This window comes from Podarcis filfolensis (assembly GCF_964270895.1).
Source record: "Podarcis filfolensis genome assembly, chromosome: 13".
In the NCBI taxonomy this organism is placed as follows: domain Eukaryota; kingdom Metazoa; phylum Chordata; class Lepidosauria; order Squamata; family Lacertidae; genus Podarcis; species Podarcis filfolensis.
Window position 1 is genome coordinate 50,475,494 of NC_139615.1, and position 15,669 is coordinate 50,491,162.

The 15,669-nt window shown below is 45.2% G+C and overlaps 1 protein-coding gene across 2 annotated transcripts in view; it reads right to left on the reverse strand.

Moving 5' to 3' along the window:
* COL15A1 (collagen type XV alpha 1 chain) overlaps positions 1 to 15,669 on the reverse strand; it is a 126,437-nt gene that overhangs the window by 35,193 nt on the left and 75,575 nt on the right. For both annotated transcript variants that reach the window (XM_083582447.1, XM_083582448.1), the window contains exons 15-22: positions 14,603 to 14,638; positions 13,251 to 13,385; positions 10,649 to 10,717; positions 8,201 to 8,245; positions 7,200 to 7,244; positions 2,815 to 2,877; positions 1,706 to 1,741; positions 930 to 1,013 (exon numbers count right to left, since the gene is read on the reverse strand). In XM_083582447.1, coding sequence (XP_083438573.1) covers positions 930 to 1,013; positions 1,706 to 1,741; positions 2,815 to 2,877; positions 7,200 to 7,244; positions 8,201 to 8,245; positions 10,649 to 10,717; positions 13,251 to 13,385; positions 14,603 to 14,638 — 513 coding nt within the window. The remainder of the gene's footprint in view (positions 1 to 929; positions 1,014 to 1,705; positions 1,742 to 2,814; positions 2,878 to 7,199; positions 7,245 to 8,200; positions 8,246 to 10,648; positions 10,718 to 13,250; positions 13,386 to 14,602; positions 14,639 to 15,669) is intronic.

A 15,669-nucleotide genomic window follows, 5' to 3' on the forward strand; every position in this document is an offset into this window, starting at 1 on the left:
TATGAGGTGGTCTGAGGGCTGCCCCTTAGAGTTTGGAGCTGCTGTTTTTTTACATTTAAAATATTTCCTTCCCTCACAGATATTAACTAGAAAGCCTGGCTGGTCAATGACAACTGAGCAGCAACTAACTGGGAGAGATTGTGCTTTTTGGAAAGGTGCTTTTGTTATTGGCAGGGCTACTGAAAGTCCAAATAGAGGTATGTGCCTATGGTGATGGTGTATAAAAGGAGTCTGGTGTGATGTAAGGCATCTGCATATATACGCAGAGTCCTTAAACCTCACAAACAATTAGGGTAAGCAAAAGAAAAGGACACCACTTTTGCTTCCTCTGTTGTGCGACATAAGTCTTGTTCTTTAGCTCACTCACAAGTAAACCGAATCTTTTTGAGTCAAGCCAGTAAGGCAGCCTCCCCAACTTCTGCTGGGCTGGCCATGATGGCTGAGCATAATGGGAGCTGTAGTCCAACAACAACATCTGGCGACCCACTGTTGGAGCAGGGCCGGGCCATCTCTGAAGGTCTTACGCAATCTTGCTCTCAAGATCTGGCTGACCTGGAAGCTGCAGCCATGGGACCCATGGGGTTTCGTGGGGACAGCAGGGGGGTGCGTGCAATGTGGCATCTTTCTGCTTTGCCTCAGGCGGTCAAACAGCACGGTTCGCTCCTGCTACGAGGTCTAGCTGTGCTAACAGTGAAGCAGAGCCTAGGCTCTCACATTCCGCTCCCTCTCTCTTTTTACCTATCAATGTACTCCACTGCCTGGTATGGAACAGATGTGGCAAAGAACATCAGGATTTCTGGAATGATTTCAAGATTTTTGTGAAGGCCTCACCTCCAAACTTCCACAAGTGGCAGGCATTAGCAGCAGCACTACGCAAATGCACAAAAGGCGGTTATAATGGTGCAGCAGAATAGCAATAAGATACCTACCCTAGGAATGGCTATGATGGGACCAGGTGGTCCAGGTGGCCCAGGTGGCCCCACAACACTGGCACCATCTTGTCCTGGTTCACCCTATTGCAACAGAATATGGTGGTTAGGAGCATAGGGAATGACCTTAGGTAATGAGTCAAAACCAAACAATGTTAATCTTCTGTTTTTTATACACACAGGTTCCGTTTTCCGAACTCAATGCATTCTCAGAAAATTGTTTGTCAGGTGAGCGTTCGCATAACAAGCTGATGATTTCCATTATTTCCTATGGGAACATTTCTAATCCATTCTCTTTCTCCCACCATGTTTTCTTCTTAAACTGCACAGAACCAACCAACAGAAGAAAGACAAAGCAAAATTGGTGTGTCTGATCTCTCCTTCTCCCTGATTGGCCCATCTCTTTCCCCCATCCCCCTTGCATGGTTTTTGCCTGAAAAATAGCTGCAGCCAACTAGCAAAGCACAAACGAAGAAGGAAGTGGGCAAACTCCAGCTGTCTGGATATCTGAATCACCCACACATATGTGCTGGAAGCTGCCCAGAGTGGGCTGGGGAAACCCAGCCAGATGGGCAGGGTATTATTATTATTAATAATAATTTTTATGAAGGTTTGGGCAAAATTATTTGCGTTTGGAGAAGTGTATCTGCAGATAACAAGCGGGTGGATAGGGGGACCTGCATGTAGAAAGCTTCAGCCCTTGTAAAAGGATGTTGCATGCATCACTGAGGTCCAAGTGGATATTGAATTAAATTAAAATAAATGCCACTTCTTACCTTGGGTCCTGGGTCACCCTTATCTCCTTTTGAGCCCTGCATTTAATTTAAAAGCCAGCATTAATTGCATGAAAGGAAGATGGTAACACTGTCGCCAATAATATAGATTGTATATATTGAAACACAGCTATCCATGAGAGAAACAATGGACAAAACAATAGACGAAAGGTCAGAATTGCTTTTATTTATTTAATAAAATTTATATACCGCTTGATTTAAAAACAAAACAAAACTCAAAGCGGTTTACAAAAGACAAAGCAGTAAAATCTAGAAAAATGCACAACCCTACTTTAAAGCGTACAAAACTTAAAATACTAAAACAGATTAAAATTACTACAACTTTCTAAGCAGCTAGATAGGCCTGTCTAAACAGGAATGTTTTTAGCAGGTGTCGAAAAGGGTACGGTGAAGACACCTGCTTGATATCAAGAGGCAGGGAGTTCAAAAGGGCAGACGTCACCACATTAAACTATCAAGGACTTACAAATGCAAAACAGGTATTATGTGACACCAGTTCTGTTGACAGAAGCAGTTGAGTGGGCACATGTGGGGTAGGGTGATCTCGTGGGTAAACTGATCCCATTTCCCCACAGGTAGAATTCAGTGGCACCCCCCAACCTTCTGAGTTTCAGACCACAAATGGCTCTGCTTCAGGGGCATCTAGATCACAGGCCAACTCACTGGCTTTTCTTGTTGAGTGACAACAGCTAAGGAGGCCTAGTCATTCTGGCCAAGGGCACAAATCTCCTTCTCTGAGGAAAAAGCAGGTACCTGCTACGCACGGGTTCACATTGTTGTCATTATGAGACATAAAACAAAAAACACAATAACTGCAAACACTTGAAAAATACAAAACTACAAAGCGGTTACAGTGTACCATGTGCTTTGACCTTTAAGAAGGGCTGGTAGAATGTGGGAGCATATAAATATGCAATTTAATCTAAATAAACACCCATCAGTGGGTCTTGGGATCTTGCCTTCACTGTTGTTTGCTGCCTATTGAAATTTATTTGTCCGGCTCCCGCACCTAAACCTGAAACGAAGCCTCTGCACATCTCAGGCTGCAATTTCAAGCGATGAATAGAGAAGGAAGTCCATAGCCTACTCACCGTGTCTCCAGGTCTTCCAGCAACACCAGGAAACCCCGGCCTGCCTTCTGGGCCTTGCTCTCCCTAATGGAAGACAAAAATACCCCACATTCACTTCACAGATTCATCAGCTGCTTTTAACTGAGGCCACGATCCAGAGAATTCATTCCAATGCCCCCAAAGGCTTGCTACAAATGTAAAGATCACAGGGAAAGAGAAAATAACACAGGGCGGGGCACTCCAAGTAACAAAGCCAGACAGACATGAAGGGGGCACTCATCTCAAAGAGGCCCCCCAGAAAGAGTCCTGGCATCTCAGCGGCCATGGTCTGTCTACTGATTATACATAGTATGGTTTTCAAAAGATTCATTGAGGTAAAAAGGTAAAGGACCCCCCAGAAGGTTAAGTCCCATCAAAGGCAACTATGGGGTGTGGCGCTCATCTCGCTTTCAGGCCGAGGGAGCCGGCATTTGTTCACAGACAGCTTTCCGAGTCATGTGGCCAGCATGACTTAACCACTTCTGGTGCAACGGGACACTATGATGAGTGCCAGAGTGCACAGAAATGCCATTTACCTTCCCGCCGCAGCAGTACCTATTTATCTACTTGCACTGGTGTGCTTTTGAACTGCTAGATTGGCAGAAGCTGGGATGGAGCGACAGGAGCTCACCCCGTCATGGGAATTCAAACTGCCGACCTTCCGACTGGCAAGCTGAAGAGGCTCAGTGGTTTAGACTACAGCGCCACCCGCGTCTCTGTCAAATTCACCCCAGATGGGACATTGAACAAATAGCAAACAACCAAAGCAAGACAAATAATAGTGTGCTAAACTACAAATATAAGTAGTCTGAGCCTTCAGCAAACATAGCATGAAATAACAATCTGTTATTGCCCATGCAAGGCCAATGTCATTCATGAAGTCTCTATTTCAGCTGTTTCCTACAGGTCGTATCCTTTAGTTTGAAGATGGAAGCATCCCAAAGCTGGAGTCCCATAGTATCACTTATGAGGACAACCCAGGGATGGCCTGAGATGTTTTGCCACTGTAGGCAAAATGCCCAGATGCCACCAGCATGATGCCACTTCTTCACAAATCCTGGCCCCTCTCCCTCCCCCTGACCATTATGTCCATGTTGCCTCCGGCTCCAACACTGCAACTGCCGCCATGACAAGGGCACAGTGGCAATGGTGAGGACAACAGCACTGTGGGGGTGGCATGGGCAAAGCCCCAGTGGGACTAGCAGTGGTGCCATGGTAGAGGTGGGAGGCAGGCCTGCAAATGGCTTCACCAAAATTTGCTCCTGTGTTTCTGAAGAAGATTTATAGAGATTTTCCCAGTAGAAACTGGGCTGCCAACCCTCTGCAACTGGGCCGAGAATTGCTCAGTTCTGGTGTATTCCATTTGCTCAGTTCTGGTGTATTCCATCTTCTGTTTGGAGGATGGATGGCGGCTAACAGATTGAGGTTGAATCCTGACAGAACAGAAGTACTGTTTTGGGAGGACAGGAGGCAGGCAGGTGCGGAAGACTCCCTGGTCCTGAATGAGGTAACTGTGCCCCTGAAGGACCAGGTGTGCAGCCTGGGAGTCATTTTGGACTCACAGCTGTCCATCGAGGCACAGGTCAATTCGGTGTCCAGGGCAGCTGCTTACCAGCTCCATCTGGTACATAGGCTGAGACCTATCTGCCTGCGACTGTCTCGCCAGAGTGGTGCATGCTCTGGTTATCTCCCGCTTGGACTACTGCAATGCACTCTACGTGGGGCTACCTTTGAAGGTGACCCAGAAACTACAACTAATCCAGAATGCAGCAGGTAGACTGGTGACTGGGAGTGGCTGTTGAGACCATATAACACCGGTCTTGAAAGACCTACATTGGCTCACAGTATGTTTCTGGGCACAATTCAAAGTCTTGGTGCTGACCTTTAAAGCCTTCAACAGCCTCGGTCCAGTATACTTGAAGGAGCGTCTCTACCCCCCATCGTTCCACCCGGACACTTAGGTCCAGCACCGAGGGCCTTCTGGTGGTTCCCTCGCTGCGAGAAGCCAAGTTACAGGGAACCAGGCAGAGGGCCTTCTCGGTAGTGGCACCTGCCCTGTGGAACGTCCTCCCACCAGATGTCAAAGAGAAAAACAACTACCAGACTTTTAGAAGACATCTGAAGGCAGCCCTGTTTAGGGAAGCTTTTAATGTTTGATGCACTATTGTATTTTAATATTTTGTTGGAAGCTGCCCAGAGTGGCTGGGGAAGCCCAGCCAGAAGGGCGGGCTATAAATAATTTAATATTATTATTATTAGTAACACAAATAGCTGGGCAACCGCAGTTTTCAAAGCTGCTTTCCTTGGCCGATACCAGACTGATTCATGATTATGTTGACAACATTCTAGGCAAAATGCTTTTAAAGGTTGACTGGTATTGCTTTTCACAGATTCAAAATATGTTCAACAGATGGAATTCATGGAGCAAGTCTCCACATTCTGTTGTTTTCTAAATTACAGTAAGCAAAAACTGTTTCATGATAGAACCTTTCAATAATTAAGTGATTCACTGTGGCACCATTTTCATGTTTATACTGGCATGGCTCCAGTAAATCAGTTGAGAATACTTCTAGGAACCGAAAAAATATAGTTCACTTCTTCCCCAAGGAAATCCAGTGGGCTCGATGGTATTACATGTATAGAGAGGAAACGTAGAGACTTGCCTGGCCCCATGCCTGTGTATACCACTAAAAAAGGTAGTGGTGCCATGGGAGTTGAATATCATCATCATCATCAATATTTTTAAAGTACTAAAAGCCAAGGCCAGGAGAGAAATGCTCCCTGAGTAGCAGCTACGGCCCTGATAAGTCCAGCCACCCTCAGGACTCCCTACAGGGCCAGGATACACCCCCCCCCAACTGCCAGCCATTGTCAGGAGAAAGGGGAAGACATGGAGCCAACATCTCATTGGACCACATGATATCCCTACAGCCAATGAGCAATGGATGGCTCCATGCCTATGGGGCAGAACAGCCTCTTCTGCTGCTATCTTGGTGTGGCAACCCATCTAGTCAGAAACTAGCCAGGCACCTTTGGGACTTCTTCATTGCTTCTTCGGCCAAAATTAGTCTACTTCAGTGGTTTTCAACCAGTGTGCTGTGGCACCCTGGGGTGCCTTGAATGATGATGTGGGGTGCCGCAAGCAACACTGGCCTTCGTCCTTCTTTCCTCCCCTCCCTCCTCTGATGCCCTCTTGCATCTCTGCCTCCCAAAGGCTTGCACAGCTCTTTGTTGCAGCAACCTTGGCTACAAGCCCCCCAGAGGAATGGTGCCTCTAGGGTTGGTCAGGGGGTGCTTCCCAGGCCCCTGTGTGATGAGGCACCTCTCTTTGGGGCAGGGGGGAGCAGCTCAGAGACCAGGGGTGGCAGTTGTGGCTGCCCAGAGGACTCCCAAGGAGAGAGGAGAGGAGGCTGAGGGAACACTCCATAAGGGGGGGGGGATTGGAAAAAGGGTGAGAGGCTGCAAGCTCTGCAAGCAAGGGGTGACATAACTGGGCTCCTGAGCCCCATAGGGGTGCCACAGAAAGAATGTAGTTGGTCAAGGAAGCCATGGACTCAAAAAATTAAAAATTTCTGGTCTACTTACTTTACTTTGCCTCATCTCATTGCAATTCCATACATGCACCTAAATGTATGTTGTACATGAAGATGCATATTTTATAATGTGAGAAAAGAATGTCTTTGCTTCAGTCCAATGCACAAATCTGGAAATGGGACTATGGATTAGCTTCCGGGTGTATTTACCAGGGAGAAAGCAAGACATTTTCTTGGCATTTCTCACATGCCAAAATACATAGGTAAAGGTAAAGGACCCCTGGATGGTTAAGTCCAGTCAAAGGCGACTGTGGGGTGTGGCGCTCATCTTGCTTCAGGTCGAGGGAGCTGGTATTTGTCCACAGACAGCTTTCCGGGTCATGTGACCAGCAGGACTAAACTGCTTCCGGTGCAACGGGACACCATGACAGAAGCCAGAGTGCACGGAAAAGCTGTTTACCTTCCTGCCACAGTGGTACCTATTTATCTACTTGCACTGGGGTGCTTTCGAACTGCTAGGTTGGCAGAAGATGGGACAGAGCTCACCCCATTGCAGGGATTTGAACCCCCAACCTTTTGATTGGCAAGCCCAAGAGGCTCAGTGGTTTAGACCACAGCGCCACCCGCTCCCTGCCAAAATATATACATCTTCAGACAGAAGGGTAGATCAGCATGCCTGACATTAAAACACAAGAGCAAGCTCTATACTGGAATACTTGGAAATTCTAAAGTATGTGGTCACTTCAGCTAAATCTTTAATTTGTGTTAGATACAAAGTATTTGCCTTTATTTCTATGAAGTCAGTTTATAAATCATGTTTAGTTAATGTCTCACCTTTAAGCCAGGTGTACCTGGTAGTCCATTGTCACCTTTTTCTCCCTAAAACAAAAACAAAATAGTCATTTTTAAAATGGAGAACTAAAATATTTTTTTAAACAAGAAGCTTCCTTGTATACTTTGAAAGGTATAATTAATCCATGATCTTTCCTACTTTAGCCGAAAAATTATTTGTGGCACCACAGTGCATTTGCAGTTATTAGCAAAATCTCAGAAATACATTGATTTTACTGACATTTCCCTTCTATAGAAAGAAAGGATGCATGAAGATATCAGACAAGTAAAGTTTTTTGTGCATAAAGACTAGTTCTAAGGAAACCTTTGGTCTAAGAGATTAGTCTTGAAAACATAATCATTATTAACTCCACTGGCATTTGACATAAACATAGTCATAACAAGAGGTTATGCTATAATCAAAATATACAGATTTGCTGTTTGTCTGTAGGAAAGATAGGACAACTGGCGACCTTCCTGTGTGGATTTTAAAAGGGACATGCTGATGCCTAAACTCCTCCCAGTCTTCCTCCAGCTTTCCTCTCCTTTCTTCCCCTTTTCTCTCCCTCATCTTCCACAGCCCTTTCTGCTTCAGTCTCCCACCTTCCACCTGGTTATACCTTTAGCATCTTGCTCCTTCCACCACATGCTGCCAGCAAGGCCAAATGATCAAAAGGACAGTTTCCTCCTTCTGTTTTGGGCTTTTCACACACACACCTTTCCTCTCTCCCCACAAAGTACCAGTACTTGTGGGTGGGTACCTTGGATTTCCCCAGCCCAGCTGATACCTCCCTGTGGTATCAGCACAAGCTTGGGTGGTGCCATTTTCACTACATAAGCACAAATGCTGTTCATCTGAAGATTGAAAATAAGGGGAATATTGTAGCTGATCAAATAATGAAATCACAAATTAGTTGGGAGTACTGCTAACATGGCAAACTGAATTCTTGCTATAACAAGTACACAAACGCTCTAGTTTTTTGATTGTGTGCTGCATTGATTACCTTTGGCCCCATTGGTCCTTGCAGACCGGCCTCCCCGGCTGGACCCTATAACAAAATATAGTACTGTTTTATTTATTAAATTTGTACACCGTTGTGTGCTACAGATTTTGAAAAAGCTTGCCTAAAATAAGCAATAATAACCAACTTATTTGTGTATAAATGCGCAAATATTAATCCCAACTGGACCAAGTAGCAGAGCATCAATGATAAGCATCTTGTGTGCAAATCTCCCCTGCTAGTCCTTCTTATGCACTAATACATCAAATGTCACTTTAAATTGTGCCTCTTTAGGGCAAAACTAGACATTACACACCATAGCATTTCCCCTTAAAATTCACACAACTGGCGACTTTCCTATGTGGATTTTAAAAAGGAAATGTCGTGTCTTTCATAACTAATACAAAGTGTATGTATTGGGACCAGAGAACAAACTGTCACAACAGAAGCAATTATTGAGCAGAATATGTCTCTAGGGTGTGCTGTCACTGATCTCAAATACCTCTCTCAATGGTCACCTTGGGAGGTTGAGGGAAGTTAAGGCTTCCTGTCCCTGCTGAAACGACTTGTGGGGTTGGGCAGGGAGGAATAAGAACTGGCTTCAGAAACAGTGCAGCCTTTTACACAACATGTTCCAAAACTTGGATCGAGAATATCTCATCGGATTGCTTCCTTTCCAGCTGAGGGAATAAGCAGCAGAGTAGCATCAACAGCAACAAGACAGCTCTTCCCATAACAGCAGGTTTTAATTAAATCCTCCTCAAAACATGCAATCTTCTTTTCAGCACTGTGACTTGAAAATACCGAGCTGAGTCACTTGAATGGGCTTGCATGAGAAAAACTGTAACAATTTGCATGAGTCTGGGGGAGAGTGATGTCATTCCTAATTCTGGTCTAGAACATTTGCCTAATCCTTTCCTTTCGCCCCACCCTGCTTTCCCAGTGACTGTACTCTCTCCTGTGTGCTCAGGGAAGCCCCAAGCCACCGCATGGTGGTTTTCTCTTGGAACTACATGAACACAGGATGCAGCTATGACTACATGGCAAAACATTTCGGGTGCTTTCAGACAGGAGTCTATTGTGAAACTGGTACTGCTCAGGCACACAAGTTTTTCACAGTGTCCACACAATGCTGTTCGTATTAAAGTGCCAACCAATCCTTTCCCCCACTCATGTTAGATTTAATCTGGCTCTTCCCTTACTGAAAAATCAAAACAAGGGGTTGGCAACCCAAGGCCCATGGACCCCCCTCCCCTGCCTGCTCGGTTGACTCCCGTGGGCTGCACTAAATCGGCACAGAGCAGAGTGGAGACCGCCTTCCGCAATGCTGGCCGGCTTCCCATTGGCTGCAGGAGGGAAGCTGCACGTGCATCCTCTGAGCTGGAAATAGTGTTTGTGCGTGTGCACACACACACTCCGTCCCACCGCGGCGTCTGCAGGGCCGGTTCACGGCCCAAGCCACAAAAACATTGCCGCCCCCTGGTCAAAACAACCCATTGTACTTTCCAATCACCACTGATGTGGAGGATTGTTAGCACATCTTCTTCCCCTTCAGTGGGTGGTTTGTCACATGTGTGGTGATGTTTAGGTGGGAGGTCTCTGTCGCCACACTCCAACTTCTATTTGCTCTTCTCCTGAGCACAGTCTAGCCACTTTGTTTCCTGCAGCCCCCAATACAAGATAAAAGATGAATATTTCTTCCACATGCTGCGTGCTGAATAAATGCTGGAATTTCCAGCAACCTGATTTAGAGAAGTTATTTTTGTAAGGTCTCCACACTGAAGCTGTGGGGGATTGCCTTGGAGACTGTAATCGCAGCACATCCGTTGGACTTTAAAATAATAGTAATATGGAGGTCCTGCACGAGACTGCTATCCTAATTTTGGGTCTTCCATTGATGCTGTGTATTTTTAAGGTAGGGGATAATGCCTGGTTGCGATGTTAATGGTTATGGGGGCCTCTAGGGCACTGCTAAGGAGGGAGGGGATGCTGCCATCCACCCGCAGCAAATCAAACAGCATGGTAAACAAACAGAAATGGATTTGCTTACCAAAGCACAAGCTTCTATTTCATCCCTTGTGAAGCATCACAACTGAATGCTGGTAATATTTGATCTTGTGCACTTCCAGTTATTTTTTTACTGCACACACAAAGGTACAGAAATACACATGTGCATGCCCTGCGGAGGGGGCCACACTAATTGAGGGACCCATTTGCAGGCCTCTCCTGCACATGGTGGAACAGCAACTCATGACCAAAGAAAGCAGAACATGGGGAAGCTCATGTGCCAGCCACACATGTAGAAAAATCAGATTTGACTGCGACAGAAAGCCTACATTTGGAAGCAATCTTAATCAGTAACGGGGAAACACAAATAGCTGATTACGGTAAATAAAATGAGATATCCTGAGAGATTACGGCCACAAGGATTTAGAACTGTGGCTTACTTACATTTCGCCCACTTAGTCTTGAGGTTCCAGGTTCACGTGACAAACCAACGATGCCTGAGCCTTCCATATCCTAATGTGTTTATTTTAAAAATGGAAAGTTAGAGTTATTTTCCCTGTATACTTATCGCAGGGCAAAGGTTTTCTGAAGTAGGCTATTAGACATTTAAAAGCACAATTTAATATCTTTCTTTAAAACTTTCTGTCTACAATATCACACTGTTGGGTACAGCAGGTATTCAGTAATCTGAATTTTTGATGTGGGAAGCTGGTGATATCAATGAAGTATAACCACAGTCCCCAAAGCACAAAAGGCTGGGAGCGGCTAGTAAACTGGCAGTTCTTGAAGGGTGGTCATCCTTTTCACTACCATGAGGAAAGTGGAGGCCACTTGCCTTCTGATGGTATCATGGTGAAGATCATCCAAATTCTTGCTAATCCTTGATCTTTTTACAGTCAAAGGCCCTGGTCAGAACTAGAAGAGATTCCGCAAGTTCATTCAGATCCACCCACAACACCATTGATTTGCATGTATATTTAGTTAAAATGACAACAGCCTTTTTCGTACGTAACAAATTTAGGAGGCATTTCCTCAATTATTCATTTAAAACAAGGGGGGCTTTACCTCACTATCCCTCCAAAATGTGTTATACAAATTGACCTAAGGTCTAAATATCTGAGATCTCTCTCTTTCACACCCCACACCCCCACACTATAATAGCCACCAGAAAATCTTGGACAGCACCACAACTACAGAGCAGCCGATTAAAAACCTCTGATACACTCCAGGAGTTCAACAGCCACTCGCCATCAGCAGCTTGGCAATCTTTGCAACGTTAACACAGTATTTTGCACAGGCAAAATTCAGGCCAGATGCACTAAGGGCATACAAGACCTGTTATGCATGGCGAATTCCTTGGCACCCCCCAGAAACTGAACAAATGACTCTATTCTACAGTATGCAACACACTAAGTGCAGTCTCGGACTCAGCTAGACAAAAGGGGAACTCAAAGCTGGAGACTTGCCTAATGCTTGCACAATGGAGAAAAGCCCTATACAGTACAACATTAATCCAGCCACCTGCAAGATTAGATTGAGACTAATTCAACAACAACGACAACACACCAGCCTCTGTTGGATACCAGCACACATCTGTGGGGAAACTTCTGCCCACAGTGAGGCCTAGCTGGGATACAAATTTGGCTCATGAAGCTGATCCTCCAAGCCACACCCACTTGCCCAAGTGACCCATGGAAGGTGGGGAAACTCAGGTTTTGGCTGGCCAGCCAGATCCCATTTTCTTTAAACACTTTGGCATTTAGGCTGTGGACAAATTCCAGAGGTGCAATAGGCCACAAGCTGGCCTGACACACCTTCTCCTGCGGGAATGTCAATTATCAAACCTTTCTGGAAGAAAAATCAAGCTAGAATTAATTCGTCTTAGATAAATCCCTGGAGATAGGAAATGTCAATGACTTAATTGGCTAAGTGCCTACCCACCGGGTGCTTTCTGAATGGCAGAAAAGAACAGAACAGTTCCATCGGGCTACGCTGGCAGCCAAACAAGTAATCCTACTGCACTGCAAATCCCAACTCACACTAAGCATAGAAGGTTTAATGCAGGACCTTTTGAAATTAGCAGCTCATGAGAGCATCCGATTTAGCAAGCTACATAAAAACACAAACTTTCAAGAGATTTGGAGTGATTTCTTCACAAAGTAACTTCCACAGCCACGCAGAGTGGGAGGCACAGCACATAAGCAGGAACCTTACCGGCTCCCCTTCGCTCAGCTGATCACACAACACCATGTTGCTGCCTATTACTCTGATCCCTGGTCCCTGGCACACAATGAATCAATCCATTACGCAAGCAGACCATGACTGAATACTAGGAAGAAAATACAGCTATATTTTCCACGCCTTGGTTTGCTCTGCCGCTTTCCAACAAGGAAACCCGATCTTCTGCGCTGAATTGGAACAAACAGAGTTTTCTAAGGACTGCCATTTGCTCCGATTTAGCGCTAAAGAGTGGATTTTCTAGGGGGAAGTGACAGAACAAAAGCAAAACTGCTCAGAGTCATGACTAGAAAGCACGGGACAAACGGAAAACCACTCAGACCTGTCTGGGTGAGCCCTAAAAGAGGTTAAGGGGGAGGAACTAATGTCTGTGGGGGAACCAAGCCATCGCTACAGAAATGCAAAAAGCTAATAAATTATCAGCAAGAAGGATTACCATTGGTCGTTTGCGGTGGCTAGATGGAAAGAGATCTCTGGGTCAGAAACATGCCTTGAAACAATCCTTTATCCAGGCCCCTTACTATTCAGATCCTGCCCAATTGCCATTTCCACACAAAATTGTGACAGAGGATTGTGAACACCTAACATGATAAAGTATTCACTGAGGGAAATCTAAAAACCTGAGAGTCCAGAGCCAACTGAGATTGGGAGGAAAAATTCATTTCCGGTTCTGTTGACCAGCTAACCAAGTTGCCAAGTAGGCCCTAGCACTAAAGGGGGTGGCTGGGTGGGGCAAAATGACCCCTGGTTTTCTCAAGGCCAAGACTTTTATGTACTCAGCCCCTCCCAACCCTTCTAAAGAGATTACCTCAAATCCAAATCCATAGCCTGAGCCAGGGGGTCCTGGAGGTCCTGGGGGTCCTGGAAGTCCTGGGGTCCCTGGTTTCCCAGGTTCCCCATCAGCTCCTTTGGTGCCTGGTAATCCAATATCTCCAGGGTCTCCCTGAGGGAAAGGAGCAGATTATTTTGTAACGTAAAGGAGCAAATCTGTAGAGTGAAGTGGATAGTGGAGAGGAAACGTTTAGGAAGTGGGAGTGGGAGAAATCTCTTGTCAGTACCATATATCTTAATCCTGTTAAACCAAACTGTTAAGTTGTGGGTGAACATACCAGACAACACAGCAATTCTTCAAACAGCTCTTGTTTATTCACAGGCCAGAACAGAACTGAACTGAAGGGTTCAGCCAGCCTGCTTATATAGAGCTTCACTACAACACAACTGTAACAAATTTCTGTAACTATCCAATCACTGAAAGTCACTTTCAATCCCTTATTTGCATATGTGGACCTGAGTGAAAACTATCTACAGTATCCCCCTGCTGGCCCAGGGTGAGAACTTCAGTACATAACACCAACAATTCACTCCCACAAGGCAGAAGTCCACCAACTTGAATGGCTTTTAAAAAGAATTAGGCGAATTCATGCAGGGCAAGGCTATCAGCGGCTACTAACCCTGATGCCCGCATTCTGCCTCTACTGCGGGAGGCAGCGTGTCTCTGAAAACCAGTTGCTGGAAACCACAAGTAGGGAGAGTGCCAGGGCCTGCCCACCCATGAGGCAGATTAAGGCAGCCATCTTTGGTGGCAGAATCACACCCAACCCTGCTGCTGCCCCTGGAGAAGTGAGGAGGAAAGCTGCCACATGACCCCGGTAAAGGGAGTTTTGGTGCAGAGGGGGAGTCTGAGGCGGCACCTTCCTGCTTCACAGTCCTGTTGCTCTCAGCACCTGCTTCCAGGCTTCCCATAGGCATCTGCTTGCCCCGTGTGAGAACAGGGAGTTTGAGGAGTCGGCCCTTTGGCCTGATCCTGCAAGGCTCCTGTTAAGTTCTTATATTCTTTTTCTATGTATTTATATTCTTAAACACTTCTTACATTCTGTTTTCCACTGAAACATTGCTAAATATTGCATCGCTTTTGCTGGCTCTGGTGAACTGGAGATAAAACTGAGCTGCCGGCTTTAAAGTTGCATAAAATTACTCCCCCCAAAAAAGTGAATGGTAGTTGTGTAGTGGAAACAAATCCAGAATTAGTTCTTAAGTGTTAGAGCACAGGCAGAGCTCTATGCAAAATCTTGGTACTGTTGATTCCAGTGGAGCCAAACTTTACCAGTGAGATATAAGAACTATTATTAAATATTATTAAAGGTGGACCTGTTCAGTTACCTTTGATCCAGGTGACCCCCAAATACCTTGATCACCCTGTAAGATAAGACATATTACTTACTCTATGCAGGCAGGCTGCCTACACACCCTCACATTGCTCGTTATTGATGCAAGTTATTGAATCAAATCCCATAATTATTGTCATAGTAACCATCTCCGCTCCTCCAACTCAAATTAAGCACAGAAAATATGCCAGTGTTAGCCTTCAGTGAAAAACAAACGCTTGTAGTCCCCTTTTAAATGCATACATTACCTAAGAGATGGGCTTGTATGTACATTGCCATGTATTAGAAACCAAACCTTATCATGCACTCTGGGGAAAAGCAAGCAAAGGATTCACATTTTTAGATAACCTTTTCAAAGTCTTTATGTGGGTACTATAAACAGAACACTATTTAAACTCGGAGATAATTCAGCTTTATGTATGAGTGGAGTACTTAATCTATAATATATGTCTGTACTGAGCACTTGATTTATAATTTAACCACTCATTAAACATACAGTTCATGGCAGGGTTGTGAAAAAGACCTATTCTTTGTCTCCATACTTCTGGTTTAGATGTGCATGCCTTGCATGGGGACCACGTACTTAGATCTGTGGCTCTCAAAGGGTGTGATGCGCCACACTGGTGTGGCAGAAAGGGGTGGCAAGTGTGGCAGAAGATTCAAGGATGACGAAAGAAATAAACACTTCAGTATATAATAGTATAGTATAGTATAGTATAGTATAGTATAGTATAGTATAGTATAGTATAGTATATGTAGCTACATTGTTTTATACCACCCCCCAAAGAATCTTGAAAACTGTAGTTTGCTAAGAGTACTGGGAATTGTAGGTCTGGGTGGGTACTACAGTTCCCAGGATTCTTTGGGGGACATCATATGCTTTAAATGTATGTTGAATGCACTTGAATTATATGGTGTGCATCTGCCTCCTATGGGACAGAGCTGTGAATCAGAAAGTCCCTCATTTGACGATCACCCTTGTCCTGCGCCATGAAGTCACGAGGGGGGTTGAAGCAAGTTGCTCATAAAATCCAAACAAAAAAATTTGTTCCCTTCCAGTAG